Source organism: Aethalodelphis obliquidens, unplaced genomic scaffold (genome assembly GCF_003676395.1).
Source record: "Aethalodelphis obliquidens isolate GAN/ISIS:26980383/991018 unplaced genomic scaffold, ASM367639v1 scaffold26, whole genome shotgun sequence".
Taxonomy (NCBI): domain Eukaryota; kingdom Metazoa; phylum Chordata; class Mammalia; order Artiodactyla; family Delphinidae; genus Aethalodelphis; species Aethalodelphis obliquidens.
The window spans coordinates 14,321,957-14,346,065 of NW_020837970.1; the positions used below are offsets into that span (position 1 = coordinate 14,321,957).

At 38.4% G+C, this 24,109-nt stretch overlaps 1 protein-coding gene across 9 annotated transcripts in view; it reads left to right on the plus strand.

The window, feature by feature from the left end:
- Positions 1–24,109, plus strand: part of MAP2K5 (mitogen-activated protein kinase kinase 5) — a 266,567-nt gene that overhangs the window by 27,609 nt on the left and 214,849 nt on the right. For all 9 annotated transcript variants that reach the window (XR_003436416.1, XM_027123420.1, XM_027123426.1 and 6 more), the window contains 4 exons: positions 5,179–5,248; positions 9,606–9,646; positions 10,619–10,686; positions 19,595–19,643. Coding sequence is in view for 8 of the 9 variants with exons in the window: in XM_027123420.1 (XP_026979221.1) it covers positions 5,179–5,248; positions 9,606–9,646; positions 10,619–10,686; positions 19,595–19,643 (228 nt within the window). In the remaining variant the exon portion in view is untranslated. The remainder of the gene's footprint in view (positions 1–5,178; positions 5,249–9,605; positions 9,647–10,618; positions 10,687–19,594; positions 19,644–24,109) is intronic.

Genomic DNA, 24,109 nt, shown 5'->3' on the forward strand with positions numbered 1-24,109 from the left:
AGCCAGGAGAATGGGCAGCTCATGCTGCCAAGACCCGAACTCCTCCATAGCTTTCAGGCAAAGGTTTTTAAAAACAGTGTGAGGGGAGAGGGTCGTAGGAAGCTGATCAGCTTGTGGACCTTCTTCTGATTTGTTGGTGGTGAGGTAACAGGGTGATGTTTAAGGAATCACAACCTTCTGGTTCCAACCAGTCTGGGGTCTAGTGCTTGTGGTCAGCATGTAGTCACCATCCTCTCTCCACCTGGGTGGGAGTCTTAGTTTCTATAGAACAATTCAAAGATTTGCATCAGATTGTTATCTGTATCCCCTGAGGAGGCACTAGGAGGCCTGTGACTCTGTTGTCCTAATAGTTAGCTGCTTGAGTCTGCTCTTTGGAACTCAGGGAAGCCTAGGAGACTAAAGCCTTTTGCTACAAACAAGAAACGGGGGATGTGGAGGGGCTTTTTTGTACCTAGGATGGCCCCGAAGGGTCCTGCTTGGTTTTAATCCCCCCTTTTCTTTGATACTCCTCAATCCTGAGGGGAATGGGGGCGGGACAAGAAAGGGAATAAAATTTTGGATGGAGACGTTAATCATAAACTTGGCAGGGGGTTTAGGGGGACTCGGTTTCAGTGTTGAGCCTAACACACAGTAGGTATTCAACAAGTGATAGTTGTTTCTGTGTATCTCTCTCTCACTGTTTTCTCTCCTTTCGGTAGAGAACTTGTGCCTTGTAAAGTTTAACTGTGCTGTTTTGGAATTCAAGTTTTTATATGGCAGATTTCCATGAAGAAAAAAATGTAATTATTGATTGAGTTGTGCTGTTAGAATTAGGGTCATAACAAATAGGAACACTGTATGATAAACTTGCAAACAGAACAAAGCCAAAAATTGTACTTGCTATCCCCTTGTTCAATCTGGCCCTCTGTTTCAAATTAATTAGATATTTGGATAACTATGTTAAACTTTGTCACATCCTTATTAAAATTGTTTAAGGATTTTGAAGAACATCTCAGAGGGACTCTGAAACTAATCTGAGTCTGGTACTGGAGATTCCATTAGCAATCACAAAACTGATTAATCTTTTACTCAGTTAGCTTATTGATTATTGCTGCAATTACTGCATGTAATGGATTCTACAAGGGATACCAGAGAAAATATGTTTTATAACTGCTGCTGACGTGTTCAGTTTGAGTGCAGACGTGTTCGGTTTGTACTTGTTATACATAACCATTTTTGTGTTTTTAAATTCCGTAACACTTCTACTCAGAAAGTGCTGTGCTTAATATTGTTTCACTACTAGGAGGTTCACTTTTAAATTCCTCAACTACTAATCATTACAGTTTACAAATGCCTTCACTAATTCTATTGCTGCAGTTTAATTTTGAGCTTCACAGTAACCCTATGTAATAGAGTTGGTATCTTTACCCTCATTCAGAGGAAACTCAGGTTCAGTGAGGTTAAATGACTTCCTGAAGACTATACAGGTTAATAAGTGGCAGAATCGGGATTGGACTCCATTTCAATCGGTAAATATTTGTCAAACACCTACTGTGTGCAGGACTTTGTGTTAGGGGTAATGAAAGCCAGGATAAGATTATAGAGATTAAGCTAAGAAGCTTTTTGGATAATGTCAAATTATGGCTCCATTAACGTTATCATGGTCACTTTGTTACTTTTCTGTCCAAGCCATATTAAGTATATTGGCGTAAAAGATTTAGATTTTGGTTTGGTTTGGTTGGTTGTCTTTGCATTTTGTTTTTATCTAGTGGAAGCCTTGTCTTTGGCATTATTGCTTATTTTATCAGTATTTAGAGCAAAATTGGAAAGATCCCCTTAAAGGGAGAATGTATAAAACCCTGAGAGAGAATGAAGATCCAAAAAGAACTTGCTTTGCAGCTTATTAAGTGTTCTCATGTTTTCTCATGTGAGTTTCACAGTAATCCTGTGGGTACATACCACCTTCATTTTACAGCTGAGTAAACTGAGGTGAGGTGAGCATTTCTTCACTGAGATCATCAGCTAGAAGTGGCCAGTACTGAGACCCCAGGGTTTGAGCCTGTAACTCCTCTAAGTGCCTTGCTCATCTCACTGGGCAGCACAGGCCTTGTGGCTCATCAGGACTGCTCTGTGCCAGGAGGTACTGCACATGGCCCACATTTTATTCTTGTTTCTTAGGGAATGCCTTGTGAGCAGTGGCCTGAGCTCCTAGGCCTAGTGCCTCCTTGATGGCCCCCCGACCCTCACCAGGCCCACTCCTGAGAGGTCGGTTGCCTAGAGTGGGCCCATACCATGGGTTTAATTACCACCCTTTATAGTTTGTCCTTGATGGTGAATTACTTTGGTGTGTGAAACACAAAATTCTCTGATAATACAAACACAGATCAAACCCAGTATTTTAGCAGAAGAAAATGTTTCTAGGATTTGGAAAAACTGTACAAAACAAAAAACAAATCCTAGCTACTTGCTTTGGAGAAACTGTCAAGTGGCATACTTAATATCATTACCGTGGCTGTGTTAATTACTGTACAAAGAGATGTCTTTAGATTGCTAAAAAGTTCCTCCAATGATTATAAAACTATATATAGTTTCCCAGTTGATTTGAAATGAAAGGGAAACCATTTTTATTTATATATTTTGTGAGGTAAATAAATAAAGTTGGAAAACAGGTCAATTTCATGCATGCAAGGTTTTATAGTAGGAAAAAAATGCCTTGCACCTGTTCTGACCCTTTACATTTGAGGTTATTTGTTTTCAAACTTGACCCCAAGCGCCAGTTTCACACAACTCTGTAAATAATTTGTTAGATAAAGCATAAGGATATTTTATTTGTTTTGATTTCTAGGATTGTGGTAAAGTAGTAACTGAAATTACTAACCTATTGTACATAGCAGTTAATTAAAGAAAAGCATTAACTATAGGAGAACACCACCACTGCTGTTGTCTTGAATCAGTATAAAAAGGCAGTAATTTTTTTGACAGCCACTGATTGGAAAGTTGCTTGCAGCCTTCCAGAAGCAAGAGGGTACATGCTGTGGATCAATAACTGGCAAATTTTCCATTAAAAAGAATACCTGAGCAATGTTCCAAATAGCCACTGGCATCTTAATTTTCCATGAAACCTCAAATACTTGTGTGCTGAGGACAAGTCATTTTCGGACAATTTTTCCAGACTACTTGTTAACAGTTATTGCTGTCCCAAAAGGTTGACAGCCTACATGATTGATATTTCATTTACTTGTCATCACTGCTTGAGTAATGGCGAGCACTATATTTCTGTGATTTTAAGGAATATAGTTTCCTGAAAGACATTTGCCTTAGTATGTATTCCAGAGAGCGTATCACACATATTTATGCTTTATGTGTATAAGTTTTTACATCTATAGAAGGAGAGGATCAGTTTCCTATACAGTTTGAATGTCCTCAGAAGGCAGGGTATACTTATATCAGTCCATAGCCATCAAAAATACACTTTCTCTTCGTTTTTAGGGCGAAGAGCCTTAGGCTTGTTAACTTGTGATTCTAAAGATGATGTAGAATTTTATAACTCCCCTTTATTTATAAGGGAAAATAAACTTGATCTTGTAATAATTTTAATTATTACATAAAAGCAATAGAAAGATATATGTACATATTTTTTAGAAAGAAACTTTTAAAGAATGTCAGCAAATAATGATTATCAAGGAGGAATTTTCTGAAAATATGATAGTTAAGTAGAAAATGTGCTTATGTTTTTTAATGTAGAAACAACAAGTATTAAAGGGGAATTCTGCTCTGTGACAGCCCCTCACAACACAAAATCAGTGGTTTTCATCGTTGATATTTTCCACCAAGAACATCACTGTTGTTTGTCAAGTGTTAAAAAAAAGTTAGGACAAGGACTTCCCTGGCCGTACAGTGGTTAAGACTCCGTGCTTCCAATGCAGGGGGCGTGGGTTCAATCCCTGGTCAGGGAACTAAGATCCCGCATGACATGTGGTGCAGCCAAAAAAAAAAAAAAAAAAAGTTAGGGCATAGAAACCACATGCAAGTTAGGTGGACATATGCTCACCAATTAGGATATTAAAGAAAATGGGGATAGACCGTAATACAGCCTACTGAATGAACTTGTTTATGATGGAGTATGAAAGCTTTTTGAACTTGGAACTTAATTTTTCATGCCCAGATTTTTAAAGTGAAATTTGATCTATACTAAAGTATTTAGAAGACTAAAACGTGAAAAGTATGTTTGCTTGAAACTGGGCTATCTTTTTATCATATTAATCCTGTCATCTTTGGATGGATCATATCTTGTTTCCTTGTTCCACAGTCTCTGTGATTTTGATTTCCATTATCTGTACATTTTATACACAAATATGAATAATGTTTGATTAACTGACTGGCGTATAGGTCCAAGCTAAATGTGAGGTGTCTCCATTTTGCTTTGTAAAATCCAGGGAAAAAGAACAAAAGGCAGTTTGAGAAATTTCTACTAAAATGCTTTTTGTGTCATTTTAATTTATTTAAAAATTATTTTTTATAAGATTCTTTTTTTTTTTTTAAACATGGACCGTTTTTGTTTTTTTTGCGGTACGCGGGGCTCTCACTGTTGTGGCCTCTTCTGTTGCAGAGCATAGGCTCCGGACGCGCAGGCTCAGCGGCCATGGCTCACGGGCCCAGCCGCTCCGCGGCATGTGGGATCCTCCTGGACCGGGGCATGAACCCGTGTCCCCTGCGTCAGCAGGCGGACTCTCAACCACTGCGCCACCAGGGAAGCCCCCATGGACCGTTTTTGTTTTATGTTTTGGTTTTTTGGCCATGAGGCATGTGGGATCTTAGCTCCCCAACCAGGGATCGAACCTGCACCCCCTGCATTGGAAGGCGAAGTCTTAACCATTGGACCGCCAGGGAAGTTCTTGTGTCATTTTTAGTATATGTCATTTTCAGAACATTTCTAGAGATCAGATACTAACGTAAAATCTTAATCAACATTTTTTACTCTTAAAGATAAATGACAATATGGAGGATAACACTATACTGGACCTTTAGTCCTGAGTATTCACTGTAGTCATATTGATGTGCAAATAGGGAAAAAGAATTCTCGAGGTTGATATGTATATACCAGTAGTTTACAAAAGTACTATGAATTAAACAACCCATAAGTGTCTGTTCCAGTATTCATACATTACTGAGTAATCTCTTTCTATAATCTCTTTGCAGTATTATTCCACAGTAATGGAACAGCAAGTAAATGGACAGTTAATAGAGCCTCTGCAGATATTTCCAAGAGGTAATGTTGAACAAATTCTAATCAACAATGATTATTTCAGTAAACTGTTTCATCAACAGTTATGTTTTCCAAAGGTTTAAATGCACATAACATGATGTTTAGCTCTTAATTTGAAAAAACAAAAGAAGTATTCATTATCGTGGGGATTGCAGGCTGTATTATAGTTATGGCAGATAGAATATCTAATTTACTAGAGTAAATTAAACTAGCTAGATTGGTTTTCGTTTTTGAAGTACATACTTATATTCGCTTAAAGAACTCTTTGGGGGTCCACATGGTTTCTAAACCAAGGCAAATGAATGGCTTTAATTTTGGATATTTGTAAATTGTGGCTCATGATGGTAGCCAGAGCTGCTATTGAGTAGAAAGCTTTCAGCTAGTGCAGAAACCAAGATTTACTGGGGGGTTTTAGGAGCGATATTTTGGTGGAATGTTTGGTGCTTGATTTTGGGGGGAGACATTTTCTAAATAATTGAAAATCCTCATAAATAGGAATTCGATTGTTAAGTTTCCAAAAATATGAGCTAATGAGAGTGACCCTTGGTGAATCACCTGGTTAAATCATTTGTTTTTCCCTTTAGGTTTGATAGTACTAGCCTTGTATCAGATATGATTGCTCAGCTCTATATAAATGTTCCCTGAAAGTTTGAATAATGGTGAAAAAGAACAGTTTAATTATATAAACCATTGTCTTTCACCCATTATACATTGCCCCACTTGGAAATCTGTGTTTTCTAACTGATGGAACAGATAAGAAAATTCTCTAAGTAAGTCTTCTAGAAATAGCTTAATTGAAATAATTAAAAGTTAAACTTACCTTCGTTAACTGATACTGTACAAATAATCATGGTATGGGTTTTCCAATTAAGCATTCTAGACTTTCATTACCTGTAACTCTCTGAAGTTTGAGTAGCTCAATTAACCAGTAGACTCCTCTTTGCACTGATAGTCTCCAGCACATGAGAAGATCTGGGTTCAAGAGTAATGCTGTTCTTCTAGCATTAACATGGGCAGTGGCATTAGGAGTATTTAGTACATTATTAATAATTAAAGACCTAAGTAAGTAAAATTGGGCCGTTGATAGCGTGTCTGAAACAAGATTATGATTATTTCAGTTCTGTTGCACCTGAAGACTAAAAACTAAAAAAAAGAGGGCTTCGCTGGTGGCGCAGTGGTTGAGAGTCCGCCTGCCGATGCAGGGGACACGGGTTCGTGCCCCGGTCCAGGAAGATCCCACATGCCGCGGAGCGGCTGGGCCCGTGAGCCATGGCCGCTGAGCCTGCGCGTCTGGAGCCTGTGCTCCGCAACGGGAGAGGCCACAACAGTGAGAGGCCCGCGTACAGCAAAAAAAAAAGAAAGAAAATGTTGCCATTTCTGTGTATTAAGCCAAGAACAGGGTGCAGATTATTTCTTAATATTTTCAATAACCAGAGAATTTGGGCAAGTTTCAAAATTGTTTCTCCACAAGGAGTATTTTTTTTACCAGCTGGAAATTTCCATTCATTGCTTTCCTACTGGATGACTTTATAGCTCTTTTGTAGCAAACCCCAGAAAGTATCCTGGAGAATTATAATTCTAATGCTGAGGGCCTTCATTTTTTCTTTTTTTCCAGTAAGTATTTACTTCTCTTCATCCAGAATCTTTCTAAGTTCTGTTTGTTTTCTTTTATCTTGTGAACAGCCCCTGTCAGTGTCCCTGTCCATATCATTGTGCCCCTCCCATGATAATAACAGCCATTTTTAGCCATCTTCTCTGTTCAGACACTAATATTGCTTTGTGTGTCACCATTTCTAGTTCTCCCAACAGTCATGCCTATTATTATTGCTTCCATTTTATACTTGAGAATATTAAGGTTCAGAGATGTTAAGTAACTTCAGAGTCACAATTTTTAAGTGGTTAATATACCCTTTGAATAAGAATTTTGTTTGAGTTGTAATTTGCTTAGAGTAGAAGGGCTATATGCTCTTATGTAGGTTAAAATATTAGTAGAGTGTGCATGGGGGTAGTTCGGAGGGCTTGGTAGGAGTGTGGAGAAGAGTATATTGTAGGGAGGAGATTCTTAAAGAAAATATGTGACATTTGAGTGTCACATGTAGTCCTAGGACAGAACCTATCAGTCTCCAATAAATTGTTCCACGCCAAATTTAAATTTTTTTAAATATGAGACTCAGTCTCCCTATCTGTGTGGTGTTGTGCATACTGTTCTATGTCTTTAGTTTTCTACAGTTTTTTGCTTTTTGTTTATTTATCTACACAAAGTATAGATTTTATGCAATTTTATTTTTCATATAAGTTTACATAAATCTCTAAATATATATAAAATTTTATGTAAGATTTATATAAATTTAGAGGTTATACAGATTTTTACAGTTAGAGTATAGACATTGGGTATATTGCCTGGGTCTACTGAGTTGGTTAGAGGCTCTCAGACCTTAGATTCTTAGATTCTGTGGTCAGGCCCCATGTGAAAAAGAATCTCTAGACTGAGCAAATCAGAGGACAGGAGAAAACAATTCTCTTCTAAACATCAGGTCTTCTCATTCCAAGTGGCACAATTGCATTGGATAGTAGCTCCCAGCTCAGGGCTAATTCTCTTTGTAGTTATAAGATATGTTAACTATTAATAAGTATGAAAATTCACTAGCTTTACAGTAACTTCTGACTCCACAGCTTTAGGAAATATGAGGCTACTGGGTTTTTTTGAATACTGTTTACTTTTTATTTTATTTTTTAATTAATTAATTTTTGGCTGTATTGGGTCTTCGTTGCTGCGCGCGGGCTTTCTCTTGTGGTGAGTGGGGGCTACTCTTTGTTGCGGTGCGCTGGCTTCTCATTGCGGTGGCTTCTCTTGTTGCAGAGCACAGCCTCTAGGCACATGGGCTTCAGTAGTTGTGGCACGCGGGCTCTAGAGTGCAGGCTCAGTAGTTGTGGCACCCGGGCTCAGCTGCTCTGCGGCATCTGGGATCTTCCAGGATTAGGGCTCGAACCCGTGTCTCGTGCATTGGCAGGTGGATTCTTAACCACTGTGCCACCAGGGAAGTCCCTTGAGAACTGTTTAGATTTCCAGTCATAAAGATTTAAGAAGCCAGTTGAGGAGCGAGGCAGATGTTAAGGTAGGAGGTAAGAGTTGATGCCTGTCTCTAATTCCTTAGTTAGCCACTTTCTTACTAAATGAAGTTTATAATGCACTGGCTACTTCAGAGGAAATGCTCTGAAGTGTTGTTTTAGGAAGTATTAATGGTCCCTAAAGGACCAAGCATCAGATGTATGTGACTGTTGTTTTGTTCAAAAAGTTAATTTCCATCTTTAGGAAAGAGGATTTGGAGTCTTAATTTTAACGTATTTTAGAAAAACAAATAAAAATCCTTTATTGAGGTTTAGATTTTTTTTTAAGGAAAATAACATAATGACTTTGAATATATTTGAAATACACAAACCTAAAGCAACTGATGTGCTTTGTAATTATTAGCCACATCTTCTTCTTATTAAACAGCTCGATTTCTTGTCAGAAACAGAGGAAAATACATGTACATCTGAGAAAGGAGCAAAAAAAAAAAAAAAAAAAATCAAATTCATCCTTTCCCAAACAATCAATCAAAATTGACGGCCCCTTAACATATAATATGTAGGACACTGTAGTTTTCAGATGGAAGCAGCCTATAACATGGGCAGGAAGCACTTTATTTTTTTTAACATTTGATGAAGAAGCATTTGCTGAATTGGAAAAGTACTAACCTGTAACTCAAGATGGTGTCAGGAAATTAATATTATTTTCGCTGGTACTGCTTTATGTTTAGACTTAAATGTTAGCAAATGTCAAGATTTGCAAGAAATGTCATGAAATTAATGGTATATCTGTATTCTAACAAATTCGACTGCTTACTGCTTTGCAAACTGATGTTCAAACTTAAATATTTCATCTTAGAATCTCTAGCAATTGTTTTGGCGTTAAAAGATTCTCCTCCCACTCCCCTCCAAAAACCCCAGCTATTTTCATTGTAGTATTAAGTGATAACAGATATACAATGTAATAGAGTGAGGAAAGATGATGGCAGAAATTTGAATTATGAAAGGAATCTAATCATTTTAGCTCAGTTAACTTGATTTTTATATGTTTTAAGCAGAAATTGGAATTTATATGAGGTGGTGTCAGAAAGCTCTTTGCATTTATAAATGCTCACTCCTGCAAGTTAAAAACCCTGGTTCATAATTCCCACTTTGGGTCTTGGGAGCCACTTTTCAATCATTTCTCTCTGCTAATTTTGGTGTCACCCTCATTTCTTTTTAAACGATTCATTTTGAGCAAATTTGTAAATGGCCCTGATGTGTTCTACAATTTAGTCAATTACTGTTTCAGCCTGCAAGCCTCCTGGGGAACGGAACATACATGGCCTGAAGGTACGAATTTCAATAATTGTTTCAGTAAAGTTAGATGGATTTGTAATGCTGTGTTCCACTTATTGAAATGTCAAATAAAACTGCACTTTCTCAAGCTCTGACAAGCCTTCCTTTTTTTTTTTTTTTTAAATGGGTTGTGGAGGGGGATTCATTAGTATTTGTTCAATATGTGTACATATTGGGGTTTTGATGCTGTATTTAAAAAAAATTACTATTTGGAATTCTTTTGTTGGTCTATTTCTTCAGGATGATCCTGGGTACTGGTCTCCACAAAGAATTACTTGAGTAAAAATATAGACTTCATTTCAGTGATTAATTAAGCACATAAGCATATTGCACACAGAATACCCCCCTCTTCTTTTGACATGTTTATGCTAGAAACATATATCTATTTAATGTCCTTTCATTGTTCTGCATATTTTGAATTCTGGATTTCTGCTTAAGGCTTTACATTTAAAAGAAAAACTGGCTATTGTATTAGACTCAAGCGTTTTATAATTAATTACTTGGACCTCATTTTTCAGTGAATAAGAAACATTCTGCAATATTCTGCCTGGTTTTAAAGCTGAAGGGGTATGATATCGTGAGGTTCACTACTAACCCTTGGATGTATTCTTAATATACTTTTTTGAACATACTGTTTTTTATATAAAACAAAAAGAAACAGTGAACTGAATTTTTTCACTAGAATTGACTTCAATTCTAGACAGTGAATTGAAAATGTCCCCAGTTTATCTCTCGCTTTTTCAGCACTATTTAAGTATTTGAATAATGACAGGAACAAAGTATTATGTAATATACAGGTTGTACAGTTTTTATAACCTATATACTGAATAGACTCCAACCATGGGTCTGTCTAGTAAAAAGCTAATTAACCTTCATAGTGAAATGAGAAATTTGTGGCAAATTACAGGTTAATTAGAACTGTGTCCTCAGAACACAGACTGATCAAGATCCTTTCTTTACTTGTAGGTGAATACCCGAGCTGGATCCTCTCAACACAGCAGCCCAGCAGTCTCAGATTCACTTCCAAGCAATAGGTGAGAGCGAGCGAGTGACATGTGCCTCTGAGCGTGAATATCTACATAGTTGGGAGTGAAGAAGAGGCTTGTGGGATGACATCTCTTTTTTTTTATAAGACCTCAAAAGTGTGTATGTGGCTAAGAAGAAATCTGACCAGTTAAGTAACCCTAGCTATGTATTGACTGAAAAGAAAGGACCTCATAGAGAAAGATAAAATTAGACATGTTGAACTATTTATTTTGGTCTGTGGAATGGTTTTCCTTCAGTCTCCAGATTATGCAGAAACAGAAGATTCAGTGCCTTTGACTGTTTCCATGCTTTGATGATCTGGTTTGTATAATGCTTATTATTTTTGTCTCGCGTGTCCATCTTTTGACAGTGTCATGCTTCACTGATATCTTTCCCAGAAGGAGGCAAGGAAAGAGTAATGTGGTGAAATTTAAATTGACCAGCCAAGTTGTCCATTTATGTATCTTTGCTGCACAAGAGATTGAGCTATTACAGAAGGAAGATAATTTTCATTAATTCATGCTAACATTGTCCCATACTGGGAGGGATACTAAAGACTTGAGCCTCTTCAAAGTGTTCTTCTGACAGACCTGAGAACTTACTTCCAGAAGATTAAGGTTCTCAAGTAGAAGGACCTGCTTAAGCTGAAAGAATTCTAGATCATATTTGTTACATACTCAGTTATTCAGCTGGTTAACATCTTATTACTGTACTTGAAGATGACACTTGAAGGTGATTGATCTGTGTGTATGTATTCACACTGGTGACTGAAAAGCCATCATTGAGCCGGATCACGCTTCCATTGTGTGCCCAGGTCTTTCTGGGTTTAGGGCAGTAGTCAGTGTTTGCACAGCCCTTATCTGCTGAGATGTAGCTTAGGCTTCTACTTTCCCTTCCGTGCCCCTCCTTACCCCCTCCACCCAGTGTCTTGGTTCTTTTGCCACTGGGCTTTACTGCAGGTAATTTAAAGTCTCTCCTTCTGACTCTCTCTCTACTCTCCTGTCCCCTCCCCAAAAGTCACTTCCTTGATTGCTTTATTATAGTGTCAGTATAACTTACGCACAGCTTTCCTGCTATGAACACACTACTCTTAGAGTGTGTTTCCTTCTTAAACAATTTATTCTGTATTAAAATACATCCACTGGTTATTCACCAGTGGATCACCTGTCTTGTGGTCCTGAGGGGTAGGTCTTTTAGTCCTCATCCAAGTGCTTGGCCCTGCCAGGCGATGCTCTGAGGCTTCTCTTTTCATGCTTGTTGGGCATGAGAGCCATGTCCGCCGAGTAGAGACATGGGGACTGAGGGTCATTTGCTACATTCAGCTCGAAGAGGGCAGGGCCTCTAATTATTACCACTACTTCTAGAAAAAATGTTATTCAGACAGACTGACTATTAGCCTTGAGTGAAAACAAGGACTTTTCCTGGTGTTTTAGGTCAAAGTTCATCATGGTATAAAAAGCAGGATGGAGTTGAAAAAGACAGTAAGGCAGAGAAGCAGCAGGATAACTTTTCAACTCTCTCAGATTTGGTTTTAACCAAAACCAAAGTGAATTAGCTTGGCTTTTTAAAAACTATCATTTATATTCACAGAGTATTATAACATCTTTGGGTTGGAAAGAGACTATCTGATCTAGTGGTTCTCAGCCATTTGTTCCAGCATCTTCCTTTAGGGATATGACAGCCTCCCAAATAGTAATGGTAGTTTGCTCCAGAAGTGATTTTTGTTATGGGAGGAATGCAGTTTGAAAAAGTCCTACAGGTGATTTTAATATGCCACCCTAGGTTGGCCATGTTCTGTGCCCCATATTGATAACTAATCAAAAGTATTTATCGAATGCCTCCTATTTATTCAGTGCTGTCCTACCCACTAGGAATACAATGTGGTCCTTATCCTCTGGAGCTCGCTGTCTCATAGGCATACAGACCACCTCCCCCCAGTATACAAATAATTATACTTTATAATTAGTGTTATGAAGGAAACAAGCAGATTTTGAAGTGAGAGAACACTGGGCAGGATTGTGTTTAGATTTGGACGGGGTGCCCAGAGGAGAGTGGCATTCCACTTGGGCCTGAAGGATGAGAAATACCTAGCCACATCAAGAGCCAGAGAAGGGCATTTCAGAGGGTGGGGAGAGTAAGTGAAGGCCCTTGGGTGGAAAAGGAGCTCCATGTGTTCAGAAGAAGGCCAGTTAGGCTGGAGCCCAGGGAGGGGTGCTGGGCTGGGGGAGGGAATGGAAAGGTGGGGAGAACAGTAGGAGTAATAGGAGAAAAGGAGGTGACAGGAGCTGGCTCCTGGGGCCTGGTGTTTGAGCTTTCCCCTCAGTGTGTTGGCAAGCTGTTAGACAACTTTCAACAGAGTGCCATGGCCAGCTCGTTGTTTATAGAAGACTCTTGCCTGTGGTGTGAAGCATGAGAAGGAGAGGCCCCCATCTAATGCTGCTCTCCTTAGGTGCCCGACTCCCCACTCCTTGCCAGATGGTCATCCAGGCTCTTCCTGAACAGCCCTGTGGCAGGAATGCACTTTATTGGCTGAGGCACCCGTTCCATGTTCATGTAGCTATGTCTCAGAACGTTCTTTTTGTGAGCTGAGATTTGTGTCCCTTTAGCACCCACTCGTAAAGATGGAGTTTAGCCCTCAGAACAGGGCTGTTCCCTCTTCTAGGTAATAGCTCTACTAGTCATCTTCCCTCCAAACATACTTCTTCTCCTGGGTTTCCTGTCTCAGTAAATTCTCCCACGTCCACCCGGATGCTAACTCTAGGGGACCCACCAGGCATCATTCACTGCTTCCTGGGTCTCCCTCAACCCCACATCCAGTCAGTCCCTACATTTATAGGTTCTACCTTCTGAATCACTGTGGAGTCTGTCTACTTGCCAGCATCTCTGTTGTTGAAAAGGTAGATCAGGCTCCCTAGATTACTGCTATAACCTCCCGTGTTGCCCCATTGCAGTCCCTCCTCCACACTGCAGCCAGAGTGGTCTTGCTAGTGCATGTTCTGAACCCATCATTCCCCCCTTTACTGCTCCTCACAAGCTTCAGGACAAACTGTACCCTCCACAGCAGGTGAACCATGGCCTGCCATGTGTGGGTCCTCTGCTCACTCTAGCCCCCTAGCCTGCCACTCCCCCCTTCCAACTGATGGTTCAGCTTTGCTGATGAATACATGGTCCCCTTAATGGATCACATTTCGTCTCACTACTGGGCCTTCACATCCACTGCTGCCTCTTTCCTGCTTTCTTCTTTTAATCCATTCCCTTCTTTGCCTTCATTCCGGCTAACCTTCGTCATCTTTGATGAACAAAGATGTTATCTTCTTCTGAAAACTGTTCCTGATTATTGCCCACCTCCCAGTCTACGCCAGGTACTCCTTCTATGAATTCCCAATATCTCCCTGTGCTTGCTTTTACTGTAGTGGTTAGCACATTGTATTATAATCACTCCTGTCCCCCAATAGATTCTGTACTCTTTGAGGGCAGTGACTGTAGCATATTCATTGTTTATTTTATTTTATTGAAGTATAGTTGATTTACAATGGGTTAATTTCTGTTGTACAGCAAAGTGATTCAGTTAGATATATATATGTATACATATATATATATTCTTTTATATATTTTTTTCCATTACGGTTTTGAATGGATAAAGAAGATATGGTACATATATAAATGGGATACTACTCAGATGTATTCATTGTTGAATCCTCAGTTCCCAGCAGGATGCTTGGCACATAGGTGATAGTCGGTAATTCCTGAATAAATGAGTGGACAAATGAATTTATATTCCCTTTAAATCTTGTCTCTGAATTAAATTCTCCAAACTCATTCAGCTTTTCTGATACAACATTATTTCTGGTCCCCTCACCCTTTTACTCTTCTTTGGGTATCTCAGTGTCCCCTTAAAATGTCATTTATATCACATTAAAATTTTAAAGTGTTTTTAAAAGTGATTTTTGGATAGTTCAAGTCACTGTGACCATGCAGATAAATAAAACATTGAGGGACTTCCCTGGTGGCGCAGTGGTTAAGAATCCACCTGCCAAATCCTAAAGATGCTACCAGAAAACTACTAGAGCTAATCAATGAATTTGGTAAAGTAGCAGGATACAAAATTAATGCACAGAAATCTCTTGCATTCCTATACACTAATGATGAAAAATCTGAAAGAGAAATTAAGGAAACACTCCCATTTACCATTGCAACAAAAAGAATAAAATAGGTAGGAATAAACCTACCTAAGGAGAAAAAAGACCTTTATGCAGAAAACTAAGACACTGATGAAAGAAATTAAAGGTGATACAACAGATGGAGAGATGTACCACATTCTTGGATTGGAAGAATCAACATTGTGAAAATTACTCTAGTACCCAAAGCAATCTACAGATTAAGTGCAATCCCTATCAAACTACCAATGGCACTTTTCATAGAACTAGAACAAAAAATTTCACAGTTCGTATGGAAACACAAAAGACCCCGAATAGCCAAAGCAATCTTGAGAAAGAAAAATGGAGCTAGAGGAATCAGGCTACCAGACTTCAGACTATACTACAAAGCTACAGTAATCAAGACTGTATGGTACTGGCACAAAAACAGAAATATAGATCAATGGAACAGGATAGAAAGCCCAGAGATAAACCCACGCACATATGGTCACCTTATCTTTGATAAAGGAGGCAAGAATATACAATGGAGAAAAGACAGCTTCTTCAATAAGTGGTGCTGGGAAGACTGGACAGCTACATGTAAAAGAATGAAATTAAAACGCTCCCTAACACCATACACAAAAATAAACTCAAAATGGATTAAAGACCTAAATGTAAGGCCAGACAGTATAAAACTCTTAGAGGAAAACATAGGAAGAACACTCCATGACATAAATCACAGCAAGCTCCTTTTTGACCCACCTCCTAGAGAAATGGAGTAAAAACAAAAACAAATGGGACCTGGGCTTCCCTGGTGGCGCAGTGGTTGAGAGTCCACCTGCCGATGCAGGGGACACGGGTTTGTGCCCCGGTCCGGGAAGATCCCACATGCTGTGGAGTGGCTGGGCCCATGAACCATGGCCGCTGAGCCTGCGCGTCCAGAGCCTGTGCTCCGCCACGGGAGAAGCCACAACAGTGAGAGGCCCAAGTACCACAAAAAAAACAAAAACAAAAAACAAATGGGACCTAATGAAACTTAAAAGCTTTGCACAGGAAAGGAAACCATAAACAAGACGAAAAGACAACCCTAGAATGGGAGAAAATATTTGCAAATGAAGCAACTGACAAAGGATTAATCTCCAAAATTTACAAGCAGCTCATGCAGCTCAATATCAGAAAACAAACAACGCAATCCAAAAATAGGCAGAAGACCTAAATAGATATTTCTCCAAAGAAGATATACAGATTGTCAACAAACACATGAAAGGATGCTCAACATCACTAATCATTAGAGAAATGCAAATCAAAACTACAATGAGGTATCACCTCACACCAGTCAGAATGGCCATCATCCAAAAATCTACACACAGTAAATGCTGGAAAGGGTGTGGAGAAGAGGGAACCCTCTTGCACTGTTGGTGGGAATGTAAATTGATACAGCCACTGGAGAACAGTATGGAGCTTCCTTAAAAAACTACAAATAGAACTACCATATGACCCAGCAATCCCACTACTGGGCCTATACCCTGAGAAAACCATAATTCAAAAAGAATCATGTACCACAATGTTCATTACAGCACTGTTTATAGTAGTCAGGACATGGAAGCAACCTAAGTGTCCATTGACAGATGAATGGATAAAGAAGGTGTGGCACAGATATACAATGGAATATTACTCAGCCATATAAGGAAACAAAATTGAGTTATTTGTAGTGAGGTGGATGGACCTTTTGTCTGTCATACAGAGAGAAGTAAGTCAGAAAGAGAAAAACAAATACTGTATGCTAACACATATATATGGAATCAAAAAAATGAATTTTATTTTTCTAAAAAACCTAAGGGTAGGACAGGATAAAGATGCAGACGTAGAGAATGGACTTGAGGACACGGGGAGGGGGAAGGGTAAGCTGGGACGAAGTGAGAGAGTGACATGGACATACATACACTACCAAATGTAAAATAGGTAGCTAGTGGGAAGCAGCCGCATAGCACAGGGAGATCAGCTCGGGGCTTTGTGACCACCTTGAGGTGTGGGATAGGGAGGGTGGGAGGGAGACACAAGAGGGAGGAGATATGGGGGATATATGTATATGTATAGCTGATTCACTTTGTTATAAAGCAGAAACTAACACACAATTGTAAAGCAATTATACTCCAATAAAGATGTTTAAAAAAAGAAAAAGATCCGCCTGCCAATGCAGGGGACGTGGGTTCGAGCCCTGGTCCAGGAAGATCCCACATGCCGTGGAGCAACTATGCCCGTGCACCACAGCTACTGCGCCTGCGCTCTAGAGCCCGTGAGCCACAACTACTGAGCCTGCGTGCATAGAGCCTGTGGTCCGCAACAAGAGAAGCCACTGCAATGAGAAGCCCACGCACCACAACGAAGAGTAGCCTTGCTCGGCACAACTAGAGAGAGCACGTGTGCAACAACAAAGACCCAATGCAGCCAATAAATAAATAAATAAAAATAAAACATTGAGTAAACTGGGGCACAAAGAAATTGCCAGGATATATAAATATAATTTTTTACCAAAGTTCATAGTCAGATATTGACATAATGAATAAAATCAGTTCTTTCCTCTGTTACTCTCAAAGCATGAATTGGTCTTTGCCTTAGGTGGATATGTTTATTAAACTGAGCTTACTAATCCACATGGTGTTCCTAAACCATAGTTACTGAATTCACGTCCCACTGCCAAGGCACGGCCTTTCCTAAACATTCTGGCTTTCTCCTTCTATAAAATTAGGATGATTAAATTTTCCATCTGTCTACCTCTGGTGTTAAGAAGATTGATGAAGTTGTATTAAGGAATCACATTTTGTTTCTTGGATGAAAGGTGTTTTGTAAATGTAATGAATCAAAATGTTATTATTTTAAGTTGCATGACATAATGGAATATCTGTGGAGAAACATTGCCTGAGCATTGTTTGGTCATTTCTGTTTTTATAATAATTGCAAATATTAAATTGGGACCATTTATGGCAATATCAGGGTCCAAATGTTTTCCAGAAAAAAAAAAAGTATGTGTGTAAGACAGACAGACTTTGAACAAGGTTTGTACCTTAGTTTTCTTTATGTATCAGGAATAACTTTCCCCCACAGGGTATACCCACAGCGGGATAGTTACTGTGAGGATTAGATCAGGATACTAAGTAATAGCATTTAGCACAGTGCGTGGCACATGGTCATCACTCAGGACATGGTAGAGGCTAATATTTTGTTTTCAATTGGACTGATCTTAGTCAGTTTATTTTGGGGGGGGATGTATTTCAGCTTTAGTCCCATTCTGCAGTATTCTTAATTGCCACTTGAGTGCATGAATTCTTAGACTTGGGAGGATGTTATTAAAGTTTAGAATCATTGGCTGAAGGCATGTTTTATAAGATCTGGGGAAAGTAGAGACTAGGGCTCCATAGTTTGCATTTGACTGTAGCAGAAGTTTAAGAAGTATTTATTAAGAAAAATAATTATAACTTGGAATCGTGAGTGTGGTCAAACTTGAAGTCTGAGGTTTTCTCAAATATAACTTATTAAAGGTACCAAATGAGTGTGTGTGTGTGTGTGTGTGTGTTACTACCATATAATAACAACCAGAATAATGACTATCACTTATCAGACACTTAGTATGTGCCAAGTCATTGGGCTAGGTTCGAGAGCGGGAAGGAAATGGAATATATAGAGAGGTGAGTAAGATGTGGTATCTGTTCTCAGGGAGCTTCCAGTCTTGGGAGAGGGTGTGGTGGGAAGAAAGGTATCTACAGATAACTACCAAAGGGAAGAGAGTTAATTTGGCAGATGGGTAGAGGGTTAGAGTAGATAGATTAAGGATAGAGTTAACAAGCTTTAAATTTCAAATTAGAACATTGATGGGAGGAGGTATTATTTTATGCACCACTCTGCTAACTGGGTGGATGTGTACAGGTATAACTCATTATAAAGCTAGAAGGACTTCACAGCATCTTTCGGCCGCTTTCCCTAAACTCATCCACATAAATGTTTACATAGTCATAAATGTCCAGAGAAGAAGATTTCTGTATTTCTTACATACCTATGGAAGCTGGGTTTCATACCTACAGGAAAGGAAAGGAAAGAGAAGGCAGCTAAAATTGATTTAATACTTACTGTGTGCAAGAAACAGGTGCTAGGGCTTTTTGTAATATTTAATTTTCTTGGTTACACTATAATGTTGATATTTCCCCCATTTTATAGAAAGGGGTAATTGAGGTTCAGAGCGGATAAGTATCTTGTTCCAGAGCACACAGCTAGTGAATGCCAGGATTTATTTCTGTTACACATTTACTTCCCAGGTAGCTGAATTGTAACTCTTAGCTATAGTACAAAATCAGGACTTAAATTATTTTATCTTTTGAAGTTCTGTAATCTTTGTTTGCTGTGAACATCCTAAGAGTGCATTGTTAAGTACTTGACATTTAGCAGATGGCAGAGTCCACATAAAATAACCACTGTAATGCTACTCAAAGGCAGCAGAACTAATAGCAAAAAGAGGTCTCTGAAATACTCCATACAATAGCCTAGCTTCATTATGACAGTAGGCTTTTTTATTGCTTTAGATTACTAACGGGGTTTCAGTCCCTTATCGATACCTTTGCCATTTGGCCAGTTACTTTAGAAAATATTTTATGTAGGGAGAAGGATGCAAAGAGTAGTGTAGTCTATGTCTACACCTAAAACAAAAGTGTGTTTTAGTCTGGAATTTTCAGTGGTGTTCAGAGGTGCTGATGAACTTGCCATTAAAAACTATGTCTTGTCTTTTCAGCTTGAAGAAGTCTTCTGCTGAACTGAAAAAAATATTAGCCAATGGCCAGGTAGGTGTCATTACATATTAAGACTATAGTAATAACTTAGTGCTGTCTAGTTTTTGTATCCATGAACTTAATAAGCAGATAAAGGATCTATAAAATTCTTCTTGTCATAAATGAATTACATGGCTTAATTTGATTGGCAGAACAATTTGCAGCACGTTTTTCAAACTGTGCTAATGGGTTTCACTCCCAGCAGATTGAAGTACCATGCACACACCCTGCTGCCAGCTCGGTGTAAAAAAAGTTAATCAGTTCTGAACAAGTGTGTCAACCCATGGGTTGTTGAAATGGCCCTGCATCCTGAGGTGACTGTTTCTTTCTTTATCTTTAGGGAGAAAAAGAGAAACTGCTACTTTCTCACCTTAGTTCCTTCTTTTGTCCTGAAACTAACACTGGCATTTTAGGGGAACAGAGTCACAGCAGACCTGTGGCATTTAAAATTCCTGGGCTTCAGGAGCCCTCAGTTTGCCTAGTTGACTGGTCGTCTAAAGCAGAATGACCTACTCCAGCCAGTGAGGGATAAACAGTCCTGCAGCCCAGTTATTTCTCACTAATTTTGATTCAATTAAATTGACACATCTGAAATAGTATAGTGCCTTTAAACATACACTGGTAAATTAAGCTACCTGCAGGGTCCTTGATTCTTCAATAGCAACATAAATGCGTTTTAATGTTTGTTATAGAGGAAGCCCTTTGATAGCCTTGGAGGCAGGCGCCTGTCCATCGCGATCAAGCCTGCCTATTAGGCTCTATTGACTGAGACATCTGTGTCACCGCAAATAAAAGACTCTTATTGATTTTCTTAACTGCTGTTCACTTCCCGTCCATGTTTCGAAGGCTGAAATCTTAATTATCTCAGATGCTTATTCAGTGCTTTCACATGCTGACCTCTCCAATCCTCATTGGCATTTCATGAATCAGGTACTTGTAGTGGAGCATGTCAAGAAGACAAAGCTGGGTCCTCATGCTTGTCCTTTAGTATCACCTGTAACTTTGTGGCCTAATAGATGTGCGTGCCTTAAAACAAGGACTGTATGGTGGTACTTCTGGAAGCCTTACTTGTTTAGCCTGGAATCCCTTGAATACAGTTAGAAAAAGTGAGTTGATCTGGTTTTGACACCTGATCATCATCTGTAGTGTGTGAATTCTAGTCCTTAACTATTCAATATACGGCTAAGGAGAATCTGGTGTTGTATGTATATGCAACATATGTATGTATGTTGTATGTATAATCTTAATGGTCCCCATATTTCATATTTATCTAATAGTACTTTTAACTTTAAGCAGCCAAAGTTTTGTTTAGATTGAGGTCCACATACATGTTCCCCTAGTGCCCTGCATGTTTTCGGAAACATGAAACAAAACCTGGTTGCCCTTCTCTCTCCTTCTGGTCACTGCCAAGCCCATTATTGTCCTCTTGTTCTCCCTCTTCTCCCCACCGGAGGGAAGCATACATGGTTCTGCAGGTGTATTTCTTACATGTCTCCAGCACTTGGCGTTAACGTGACTAAAAGCTGAAATATTGAGCCTACGATATTCATGTATCTCCAACATGTTTGCATCCTAGTTACTAACTGTAATTTGTGTGTGAGTTACTAGCGTTCTTCAGCTGGAAAATATATTTCAAAATTGACATAAATTAAGAAGCTTTAACTACATTTGTTCAACCCAGGCAATGGAAAATAACCTGTCATAGATTCCTCTTTCAAAAATGAAAAACAGTTATTTCCAGGGCAAAAAATAAACATTCTGAAATATTCCTAGTGTTCTGAACCTAGTACCATAAATATCTTAGTGGTCTTGGTTAGGAGATTCTCTTTGGTGGAAGATTGTCATGGCAATGATTTTTGACACTTAAAGATTGTTTATTGCTTTCCCTTGGGAATGTGATAATCCCACATTAAACAGTATGGCATTTCCTTTCTTTTAAGGATTAGCCATTGTTATGTTTACTTTTATTCACGAAAACGAACAGTACAATACAAAGAACTCCCACCTTTGGAAGTCTTCAAAATACCTCCTCCTCTTAATTCCTCAGTCCTTGGTGCTATCAGGTAACTAAAGAGTGAGTGAGATTGCATTGCAGTGAGGTAATGTGCACAGTGTGGCATCAATAAATTTGTGGGCTGAACACTGACACCACTTGATATGGAAGATGTAAGTCACATTTAACGATACCTTAACACTTGAGCATAGTTTTTTATTTTAGTGGTTTATGCTCTCAAGCATTAATAATGATTTGCCTTTCCACTAGCCTCCACTTAGATTTAATAAGGAATTCATATTAATCATTAAAAGAAAGGGACATGATTCTTCAAGATAATCAAATATTGACAGGTTAGAAATAGCTTTCTGCCTGGGTTCATTGATATAGGTTATGTGATATAAATATTTATTTCTTTTCTGTCACTCAGAGTAAATGCCACCAATTGATTCAGCATTGATATAGTGTCAACAGTTCATAAGAAACATTTGACTGGCTTGTGTTTTCCGATTAGTCTCTGCTCTATAAAGTGGGATTTACTAAATCTCTCCAATTGTCTGCTCATAGAGTGTGACTGCTTTCTGAAACTATTATTGCTTCGATTTGTGAAGCAAAGGTCTGGTGATAGGACTAGTTTCTGTCAGACCTTTACATATAAAATAAGGATTAATTGAGCTTTTTTATTTTAATGATTTATAAGCAATAGGTACTGATTCTTCTTAACACAGGCAGACAATAAACAAAGAATATTTTCTTTGCTGATCTATAATTGAATTCCATTTCATTTTCCCCATTAATTTCGTTAACATTATATTAAACACTTTAAAAAGTTTAACATTTAGTCTTTGGAATGGAGACATTGTTCTTCTGTAATTGCTTTGTGAGGGAGGATTCCTTTTTTCCAGCTTAAAAAAAAAAAAAATCATAAGGTATTTTTGGCAAGTTGTACTGAGAGCTATAAATCAGCACCACTGATGTGTTTTCTGGGTGTGTTTTTCCCACTTCAGTTGTAGTGCAGTATCATCTGTTTAACGTTGGCCCTTGATTTGAAACTGATTAGAAATGGCCCAGTGGGTCAATTTAAAGGATTAAAAAAAGTACAGTCACTCCAAGGATGTATGACTTTGACCTTTGCATCTCTGAAGTTGTCTTTCGTCTGTTTGTTTTTTATAATTTGTAGGAGAGGTTGACAGTATTTTTCTATTTCTGGTAAATCAAGTATAAATGTACTGTGAAGTCACAAAACTAGAAATAATTCTAATCCTGCTTCATGTTTGGCTGTTATTTTGAGAACTTCAGATGCCTTTAAAAAACTTTCTGTGTTTAGAAAAAAAAAAAAAGAAGGAGGAAGAAAAATAGTATTCGACTGTAAAGTTAGCTTTAAAGAGTGTCCTATTACCAGTACATAAAACTCTTAGATTCTTATGGTTCGTCTCAGATCCCATACGAAGACCTAAACATAGATGAATGAGACTGTGTAAGTCCAAACTGCATGGCACCTCCCCTCCCTGCACAGACACAACCTTTCCGCCCCCTGGGGTGTCACGTCCACGTTCTTTCACAGCCCCCACCTCTCTTTCAGCAGCAGCAGCAGAGCCCAGTGCCATCACCTCTCCCAGGTCATTTGCCGTCGCGGCAGTTGACACGTCATTGTAACTCTCAGGGTTTTTTCTCCCTTCTCCCTCACATCTATTATTCTGCCTTTCATTTGCTTTTTTTTTTTTTAGTCAAAACAAGGAAACTGATTTATATTTTTAAATTATTTGGTATCTTTATTGAATAAAAACTTTCTTTTACCTCTTTTTTATCTAGAGAGCTATGTGATTTCTCTTCTTAAAAGCAAATATCGTAGTTGATGAAGTCGCTTTTAACATTTGAGTGCCCTTCATTTGATTATTTTCCTTCCTATGGACCAGGCACCATTGATGGAGAGGATGTCCCTCTGTACTTACACATGAGATCAACTGCTAAGGTAGAGCACTGAGCAGAGTTACCTGAAAGACTGAGTTCTCACCTTGGCTAGTTGCTATTTACTAGTTATATGACCCAAACGAATTGGGTTATATGTTTAAAATGTTGTAAAAGTGTGTGATTTTTATGATACTTGATCCCAACTGTAATATTTAAATGTTGTACTTTGTAGGCTTATAAATCCTACTTTTGTATCATAATGAGTACAGTTCCTATGCTTTATTTTGAAAAGTTGAATTAATATGCTCTCTAAACTAAAAAGGCAGAAATGTTATTAGCTACTTGTTGATCCCTTTAATGATTTTTTTATATTTAAGATCAATTAAAGTAATCCATTTTGATTAGATATACAAAATTCTCAAAATTTGTTTGTGATCAGTTTATAAGCTTGACTCTAATAGTTTTTAAAACTTTTTTAACATGAATAATATTTGAATACTCTATAAAAATTGGAAGATTCAAATAAGCAAAAAGAAAAAAAGATTCTGAGATATATATATATATATATATATAT